The sequence below is a fragment of the Ostrea edulis genome, chromosome 9 (genome assembly GCF_947568905.1).
Source record: "Ostrea edulis chromosome 9, xbOstEdul1.1, whole genome shotgun sequence".
Classification (NCBI taxonomy): domain Eukaryota; kingdom Metazoa; phylum Mollusca; class Bivalvia; order Ostreida; family Ostreidae; genus Ostrea; species Ostrea edulis.
In genome coordinates this window covers 16,537,317-16,547,827 of record NC_079172.1, presented here as the reverse complement: position 1 = coordinate 16,547,827, position 10,511 = coordinate 16,537,317, and the positions used below count along the sequence as shown (strand labels likewise).

The window sequence follows — 10,511 nt, the reverse complement described above, 5'->3', positions numbered from 1 at the left end:
TAGAATCTGCATGAACAGACAAGAGTAATATCACCAGTTCTTTGATTTGATAAAAACAGGTACTGTATTAAAATTTCCAGAGTGCATGTGGTATATATGTCACAGATTGTAAAACAAATTGTCTTTCTTGGATTTCAGATTTAATTTACTGAACATTTCAGTGATCAAACGGAAGGTGTAGAGAAAATAAGTACATGAAGTTAAAGATAGTGACCCTGCATTCACCTTGACATTCATTCAAGGTCAGTCAACATCAGACAGTTTCCCTCATTCTTTTTTCACAAACAACATGCAGTCTAAATTTACTTAAGATAAGAAATTGCAATTGTTGTGTGGCAGTCAGACGGGTTCAATCGCCAGTGGCCAGATAGATCAGTCAGTGAGAGCACCTTCAGGATTGAAGATTCTGGGACCCAGGTTCAAATCCAATTCTGGTCTGTTATATTCTTTCACTTCTTGTTGCATTTGGTGCCACAGACCAACCCCTGGAACTGACAGGTGAAAATGCCTGCCAGGGGATCAAGATTCTGGGTTGATGTCTTCAAAAACATTTAAAGGGGAGGATTGTGGCCATGAGTCATGTTAGATAACTGCTGACCGGATAACTCAGATAGTACATGTACATGTAGAGCACCTGACTGGAGATTCTGGAGCCAAGGTTTGACCAGCTCCTGGAACTGACATAGGTAAAAATGCCTGCCAGAGGACCACAATGTAAACTAGTTTCTATAACTAATTGTGCAATTCTGTATAAATAAACGATATAATTATTATTATTATAGGGGATTAAATCCCTGGGTTGATGTCTTCAAGGTGTGAAAAAATTTAAGGAGGGAGGAATGAGGCAGTCAAACAGGTTCCATTGCTGGTGGCCAGATAGTTCAGTTGGTAGAGCACATAAATGGAGGTTCAGGGAGCTGGGGTAAGACATGGGCACAATTATTCAAAAATGTAATTGATCATTAATTACATGTACTTAGAGGAATTTTGTTGTGTAATTGATTATTAATTGATTACAGACAATTCTGTCCTGTATTAAATCAATTACTTATGTGTTTAGAAGATGTCATAGATTAATTACTGTAGATTTTTACAGGAACATGTAAATGCTGATCATCGTATGTTGATAACTTTGATTATTGAACTTGAATACAATTCATGTGCATTGCATCAAATCGTCAAGTTTGATAGAATTACGTTTGAATGATGGACTTGATTTGTATTTAATCCCTTTGAGATCTTTTAATCATAAAAATAATATGTATCCTGATTCCCCATTGGAGATATGGTGTCTTGTCCTTATCAAAACACAGTTCACACCTTATTATCAGCAATGGGACTCTCAACCAGGCTAAACAAACATTTATACCCCCTCTCTTGTTTTATGAACTAATAGGATAATTTTAACTCCTCTATATCTCACCCCCTACATTGATTGCATTGGACAAAGATAATCAAACTCAAACACATACACATAACATCCCCCTCTATCTCTGAAAACAGTTTAATGAGGAATGCTACACCAGAAAAATGTTGATATGGATGAAAATTTTCAGGATAGCAACTGGATCCTCCTGCCATAACAATTTGCACATCAACAAATGGCAATGACGCATTGTCTAGGGATATTGAAAAGGAGGAGAAGTGTTCACAAGTTATTTTACATCCTCCACCCCTTTAGATCCACTATAGCTTTTAGGAAAATAATCATATAATGTAAATCCCTCCGTCCAAACAATGCGAACATCTACAAATTGCAATGAAGCATTGTACAAAGTTTCCAGTCTAAGGGATAAGCCATATACGAGGAGAAGTGTACACAAGCTATTTCACATCCTCCACCCCTCTTAGATCCACTATAGCTTTTAGGAAAATAATTTATTCCACCCGTCCCAACAACGTGCACATCTACAAATGGCGATGAAGCATAAACTAACCTTCGACTGCTATATAGCCAAAGTGTATATGGAATTCTTAGATAAATACCTGTAGACACTCTTAAACTCAAACATTCCAATAAAAATTGCAAATCTTAAAATGTGTACGTGCATGTCCCTCTAGAATTGGTTCTCTTTTTTGTAAATTTTGCAAGATTAACATTGATTAAGTTTTTATTATTACATTAGTGTTCGACACTATGGTCTAGCAGATTCTGTATAGGTTACTGTCGGAGTACCTCTCCATTTCTTAAAAGTAATGGAGCTGAGGCCCCGAAGGAATGGAGAGGAATGAGGACATTAACTTATTACTTCAATTCCAACCCCCAGTTTCAATCTAACTTTAGTTATAACTCATATTAGGAAATTCTTTCAATAAATTATAAAAATACTATTAGATATCAGAATTATATATAATGCAGTGCTAGTAAAGAACTTTGTTGTATGAAACATCTAATGTTTAAATTTTCCAGAGATATCGTCTTCAGAGTCTCAGGTTCGATTCCTCCATGCGAAGAGAAGAGGCTACGCTGGTTTGGGCACGTTGCTAGATCCAGTGGGGCAATCAATAATGTCTTTAATATGAAAAAAGAGGGAGGACGACAACCAGGGAGACCAAAGATGACCTGAAAAGCACAGTTAGAAAATGACCAGCGTGAGTGGGGACTTCGTGATGTCAACCCATTGGAAAGAGATGCCTGGAAGTCAAATGTTAGGTCTGCCATGCGTGCAGCAAGCCAGTTACCTGGAAGGGAGCCCACTGCTGTGGAAGATGCACCTAATCCTGCACATTAATGAAAATGCCGATGATGATGATGATTTAGTTTTTCAATTGGAAATTCTTCTTTACATTTTATTATAACAGGGGGAACTTGTTAAAAAAAAACATTTAACTCAACAGTACATCACTAAGTAGTTGTCTTAAACTCTTCATTCCTCATAAATAATGTACAATAGAATGACACTGCAGCTGGATTTTAAGTAATTATATAACTAGTCCTGCTAGGTCAGTAGTTAGTTTGGTTGCCAGAGGCAGCTGGCCGAGTCAATGCAACAAGGGGGTGGAAGCAGTGCGGGATGGGGCTTTTCCCCCATATGGTGGTGGGTTACAGCAGAATATTTTCGAAGTCTATAAGCAAAATCCTGCATGTCCGTTGCAAAATGACCTTCTTAAAAACTCATTTTAGCCTGTGATTTTACTGATTTATTTATCAAACTATGACATTTTAGGTGTATATTGTATGTTTCAAGGGCAGAATTGACATGGTTGCATTCAAGATTATATATTAGTCCATTGCATTAGGTTTTTAATTTTCAGTAGTCCACTGGACTACTCGTAAATGATATTCTGATAGTCCAGGGCAAAATTTTCTAGCCTCAAGCTATTGGACTAGTGTTAGTTTTGAACCATATTGTATGCATACTTTTTGTTGCTTTATGTTTAATGGTGGAACATCAATTGCTTCAGAAAATTTTTGTCTTGAGGGGAAAAGTCAAAAATGTTAATTTTGCAAAAATAAGATATCTTGAATATATTTGGACCTATGGTTTAGAATTACTTTATGACTAAAGTAAGAAAAATTAAAAGCTTTTTTGTATACATCCATGTTTTCTAATGTGAGATATGTACAACTAAATGAACTACCCGGATGAACCACTGACCTTTGAGGTAAAAAGAGTTCTTGGATCAATGACATCAAAAAAGTGACGCAGTCTGCCTTCAAATGTTGACTGAAATAAAAGAGAAGTTTTAAAATTTCTATAAACATTATTTATGAATACAAAATATAGCATTCATGATTGGATATTGTAGATCCATATTGATGGAAAGTTTATTCATAAACTATTTCTATCTATACATACAGTACATCTAGACACTGAGTACCCGTGACAGTTTTTCCAGGGGTGGGGTTCAACCTTACTCCAGCCAGCTAATATATAAGTCCAGCCGTGACACTTTCATTCTGTGTTTTATATTTTCATTACATACATGTATTTATTATCCTCTTATATCATTTATTTATTTTTTAGTATCACATCTAAGTATCTAAGGAGCGTAGGGACGTCAGCCAAGACTCTCCATTGTAGGAATAGGTTCAACCTATACTATAGATATAACATTTCCAAGTTGTAACTCATACGTGAAACTGCATAAAAATAAACAAAAAAGAAATATTATTTACTCCAGGGCTTGAAGCTAACTTTTTGTGTCACCAGTCCAGCCGGACTGATGGGGTATAATTTCAACCAGTCCACAGAAAAATTTACCAGTCCAACAGAGTTTTCCAGAAATAATTAAACATATTTTGTTAATGTTATTAAAATGAAATTTAACTCAATATGCCTCAGACAATATTGTAACACTTAAATGTGGGATTTATATTTACAAATCAGATTCGTCTGATATCTACATATCGAAGCATGCCAAATGTGTGTATAAAATTTCATAAGTATAATTTCCAAAATGATGCTTTAGAAAATTAACCAGTCCCATCGGACTGACGAATGCGGGTGGTTTCGTCCCGATTACATATTCGCACCTAGTGGATTCGCACCAAGTGGTTTCGTCCCAATTTCAATGCAGGTAACATAAGGTAGAACATTGCCTTAGAGTCGAGTGGTTTCGCCCCGATGTACTAATCGAGTGGTTTCGCCCCAATAATATAACAATTTAACATATCTTAAAATTATAACGATTTAACATATCTCAAAATTCACTTTCTTTAAAATGATCAACAACTTTCACTTAAATATTGTTGCTTTAAGTTTATGCTATAAATTGAATTCTTCATTTTGAGATTTATATAAATATATCTAAGATTAATAAAATCACATAACAGACACACTAATTTTATCTACATAATGCTAATTCTGTTTCATATGATAATTTTAACTTACTGATTTTCCACAATGAATGCTACTTGCCATGGCAAAAATTCTTGGTATAATGATAGAAATGGACATAGTTTGGACGTCGGTAAATTAATATACTGTATAGTATTCATTAATTTCAATTCAATTGCTCATCATTAAAAGAGAGTATGCTCTGATCAATGGTCCTGACCACTGTTGCCATATATAAACATCCAAATATTGTTGGTATAATGATCAAAATGAACATACCTTGGGCGTCGGTAAATTAATATATAGCATTCATCCCCTAATTTCAATTCAATTGCTCATTGTTAAAGGTGAGTATGCACTGATCAATCGTTCCAACCACTGTTGCTACATACTCAATGGGGGCGAAACCACTCAGGACGAATCCACTTGGGGCGTACAGGTAAAGGTGCGAATCCAGTAGGTGCGAATATGTCATCGGGACGAAACCACCCGTCACCGGACTGACTATAACAAATGTCAGTCAGTCCACCAGACTTTTAACCTGTCACAGACTGACGGGCATATATGTTAATTTCGAGCCCTGTACTCTATTTATCAGGACCCCCCTTCACTATATATCTGTCATTAGAATGAAGACTATTAGTCCACAACCAACTTCAAAATATAGATTCTTATTCATTATATATCTATTTGTCTTAAAATCTTCTGCTGCCAAACTTTTATACAATGTAAAATTGTAACAGCATATTGCATGGAATTTTATATTCTAAATTTTGCCTTGAATAAAATCTAACTTGCGGTAAACAAAACCTCTGCTAAATTGATAATATCGTCTGCTGACGAGTGCTGTGAATGTGGACAAAAGTCTTTGTCAATGAAACTATATCTAAGATTTGAAGAATCTTAACCCACTCACCCCCAAAAGGTTATTAAATAGGCAGGGTTTGACATTAACTTTTTTGGGCACTAGACCAATCGGGCTACTTAAAATGATTTTTGCTAGACCTGACCTTACATCCACTAGCCCTGACCAACGTTCCAGAAAAAAATCTTATAAGATTCTCCATATCTAAATACATGTACTTAATTTAAATGAAAAACGTTAAGTTTGCATGAACTAAAATGCATTTAATTGTCTCAAAAAAATCTTTAATCTCGTCATTCAATTTGATGCTTTTACTTTCAACCCTTTTTTCAGTTTCTTTAAATTTTTACCGGCACGGAAATTCTTTAATCCATTTAGAATAAATTGACCTCAATATTTTTTTTTTAATTTCTATTTCATAAGCCCTGCTTTGTTTCTACCCAACGTTTTCCTTTTTTTTTTTCTTTCTTGAGACATCTTTTGCTTTCATTGAGGACGAGATTTCATATTTGATTATATAGACATTCCCGCACATGTGTTTAATAAACACGTTTTTATATTCAATTCAAATGAACTGTTTTGGTGTTTTTTTAATGAAAATGAATTCAATAATTCTATTTAACCAAAACATAACTTTACACACATTAACAATGTGTAGATGTCGTAGAAGTACATCACTTACGACCGCGACTTATTAGAACTAAAGATAGAGATTATGTCATCATGCGGTTCAAAATTGCTCGCAAACTCTTTACAGTTATTTTTTTTATGAATAAAATATCTTATGATTTAAAGTAAAGTTTCTTAAATTTGTTTATATTTTTAACACGACCAGTCGGACTAGTAAATAAACACTTTACCCGACCGGACCTATCATTTAGTAGTCTCGGTCGGTCGGACGTGCCTTAGTGTCAAACCCTGATAGGCATAATGTTAAACATGTTCAAATAAAATGAACAATAGTAAATACACTTAATAATACTTCATGACTTAACTGTGATGTTTAGAGTATTGAATTTCACATGCAATTGTAAAAATGACACCTATGCGGGCACGTTTTACAAACGCAGAATGCGAACGTGATCATCACCAGTGTTTGGAATTTCGATATTTTTCTATCAAGATAAACGATGACAGTCCACAAACCTGATCATAACGCGGTTTTCCAAGTCTAAAAGGTGGATATTCCGTTGACATTTTCCCAAGTTTTAAAGAAAATCAAGGTCATTCACTCTCGTGACGAATGCGTTGTCGCCACTGCAGCTGGGCCTTGAAAATAATGCAGGAAACATTGCTCGCTCAATAGTTTAGTAAACCATCAACGGTGGAAATGAATTTCCGGAAAACGCATCTTTATTTCTTCAATTCAACCATTCAGTCATTTAAACGAGAGAGAGAGAGAGAGAGAGAGAGAGAGAGAGAGAGAGAGGGGGGGGAGAGATTCAAACTACACCCAATGCTAAAATTAAATATTGCGCTTTTAATACCAACAATCCTGGAAACAACTTAATTGTCCCTTCCTCAGGACAAACCAAAATGTTTTACATTAAAGAGCTATATCTATAGAAGGTAACGAACAGTACTGGATCAGGGGAAACACTGGGACCCTTGAACACATCCGAGGTGGGATCAGTTGCCCAGGAGGGATAAGCATCCCCTTTTGACTGATCACACCCGCCGTGTCTCAAGTTCAAGTTTCTTTATTCACTCAAACCAACAATACGTGGTACATGAGGTCAACAGGGGCGGATCCAGGAATTGCGGTTACGGGGGGTGGCACTTTATGAGGCAGTGGGTCCAGGGCGAAACCCTGGTGGGGGTCCAGAGGGCGAAGCCCCTGGAAGCTCCTGGATTTTACAGATTTTATGGGGCTTGAAATATTTCTCCTATTTAGTAATTTGTACTATTTTCTATCATTTTAATAAGGTGAAATTAATAAAATGACACAAATTTTAAGGTTTTTTTGAAAAAAAAATTTAAAGTTCTCCCGATAAAGTAATCAAGAAATCAAAAGATTTTGTCATTTATTTCTCCTGGAGTGGAAGAAATTATTGTTTCTTTTATCCTTTAGTACATTTTCCGAAACAAGAAACCGCGATTTACCTTAAATTTTAAAATTTTAGGGGGGGGGGGGGGGGGGGGCGCCGGCTGCGCCCCCTCTAAACCCGCCACTGGACTCAAGTACATGTGATACATTCCAATGGGAAAAGAGATACAGGGAAAAGAGACACATACATAATCATGTTCACATAAGGGAAGAAGAGAAGAGAAGAAGGACGTCAAAATACACCACATCTAGCGCCGAGCAAATTCACATCATCTAACGCCGAGCAAATTAAATCAAAGCAGGTCAATTAATCAATGATTAAGTAATTAAAATACACCACATCTAGTGCCGAGCAAATTAAATCAAAGCAGGTCAATTAATCAATGATTAATTAATTAAAATACACAACATCTAGCGCCGAGCAAATTAAATCAAAGCAGGTCAATTAATCAATGATTAAGTAATGAAAATACACCACATCTAGCGCGGAGTAAAGTTAATCAAAGCAGGTCAATCAATGATTAATTAAAATACACCACATCTAGCGCCGAACAAATTAAATCAAAGCAGGTTAATCAATGATTAATTAATTAAAATACCCCACATCTAGCGCCGAGTATATGAAATCAAAGCAGGTCAATCAATGATTAATTAAAATACCCCACATCTAGCGCCGAACAAATTAAATCAAAGCAGGTCAATCAATAATTAATTAAGGGGTATGGATGAATGCCTGACTCAGAAGATATCACAAGTAAAAGAATCTAAAAGAATACAATATTAATGGCATAACCTGCATGAAAACTCAAGGCTGAAACTCAAGGCCGAAACGAGGTAAATAGATAGATGTAGATTGATGGACCGACAGGCAGACAGATAGATAGATAAATGAACAGATAGATGGATGGATTGATGCAAGTTTAATTTCAAAATAAATACATGGACCATTAGTTCATTTCTATTAAACAAAGGCGACGACCTGGTTCACTTGTATCACATGATAAGTTCACTCGGTTTGTCTTTTGGAAGCGAGTGAAAATTCTGCCGAATTTTTATAAAAATGTAAAAACAATAAGAAATGTTTTTAAAACATATATCCCACCGTGGTGAAAACTTGAAAAGGGTTATACACGTGCATCATTTAATTGATAGTTATGCCAAAAGAATTCAAGGTATTGAGCGGACAATATCTTCCTATATCTGGAGTGGATTGACCCTTGCATGGCCTTTGACTACCAGGGTATGTGATTTCAAATCAATAGAGGTCATCTACACATTTGCAGCCCTTCACCGGCAATGGTGACGTCTCCATATGAATGAAAAATTATCGAGATGACGTAAATAAAATGTTCCCTGTAAATTAAAGGGAGGTATAATCAACAAACCGCAAAATTTAAAGGAAGTGAACATAAAAATGTGACAAAGGGTTTAAATTGGTCATTTTGATGTATATAATGAATTCCGAAAATCATTAAGATGTAGCTTTCTTTAGTAGGGAGATATTTCATAAAGATTAATTAATCTTTTCAATCCTTGGGAGCTGCCATATTGAAAAAATTATTACCTCCCTGCTGGGTTATCAGTAGTATAACGCCTCCCGATAGGTGGTTCAACTGAGTGCACTTTTTATGCAAATGAGGTCAAGCAAGGGCTGCTTTTGATTGGTCAAGCGGTGTCGGGGTTAACGGAGTGGTTCAATATCTAGGACGGGGTCAACTGGTGCACCCCAGCAGGGGTTGTAGGCCGGGTGTCGGGTGAATAGGTTGGCCTATGGCCGCTGGTCTAATTTTAGCATGCGGTACTTTCGCTTTGAGTTCCTGGAATGAGTTCCTGCTATTTTTCTGAAAATCGGTATAAAATCCAGTGAAATCCTGTGTATTAAATCTAAAAGAATAACAGTGTATTAAATCTAAAAGAATAACACAAGGTTTTAAGTTGACATGTTTATTAAAGAACAATAGTACAATCCCCAGAGCTGGCACGGTCCCTAGTTTTACCCAGCGCTGTCTATAGGTAATATATAAAGCGGCGCGCGGTGCATTGGGTGTCACTTTCGACATCATGTCAGACAAGTTACCTACTAGACTTCCACGGAGTTATATTGAACAGCGATTGAGATTTTTGAATGATCAGCTGAACAGACAACGGCAGCGTGAATTACAACTCCGCAGAGAGAATCAACGGCGATTACAGTATTTACAGCGGGGAGGGGGGAAAAAGAAACTCATTTCGGATTATTACAAAATTCAACTGGAACGAGGACGTCAATCACGGAAATTTAAAGTCAAGGAAAATGTCTACAATGTTGCCTTCAAACCTATTCCAGAGAAAGAAAATACAGCCTTCATTCGTCGCCTCTTCCGGGATATGTTAAAAAATGTGAAACAGGAAATGCAGTGCAATCCCAATGATTATCTACGTTTAAATATTCGGCACCCGTCTCTGGATTCAGCTATTTGGTACGAATTTACGCAGTCCAATCAGCTCAACGAGGACAAAATTCTGAACAAAATAGAATCCGTCCAGCAATCTAAAAAGGAATTCCTAATCACCGACGGGGCAGTGCAGATGGATTTTTTCCATGTCAAATATCCACAAGGCAGCGGGTGCACTAAGAAAAAACATCTACACGTGGATAAGGAGAAATTCAAAACCTCTAAGAGAGCGATCGTTCGCATTCAAAACCCTGAGGATTCTCTCTGCTTGTCCCGGGCTATTGTGGTAGCACGTCTACACAGCCAGAAATCAAACGACCCGGCATGGGAAACGAAATGGTTACGCATGAGAAAAGGGGATACACAATCTCTCGATCAGAAAC

The 10,511-nt window shown here is 36.5% G+C and overlaps 1 protein-coding gene across 1 annotated transcript in view; it reads right to left on the bottom strand.

Moving 5' to 3' along the window:
• Nucleotides 1–6,939, bottom strand: part of LOC125658859 (sideroflexin-5-like) — a 23,516-nt gene extending 16,577 nt beyond the window's left edge. The window contains exons 1-2 of the mRNA XM_048890295.2: nucleotides 6,793–6,939; nucleotides 3,600–3,668 (exon numbers count right to left, since the gene is read on the bottom strand). Of these exons, the coding sequence (XP_048746252.2) occupies nucleotides 3,600–3,668; nucleotides 6,793–6,843 (120 nt within the window). The 5' untranslated portion in view covers nucleotides 6,844–6,939. The remainder of the gene's footprint in view (nucleotides 1–3,599; nucleotides 3,669–6,792) is intronic.
• Nucleotides 6,940–10,511: the final 3,572 nt, after the last annotated feature.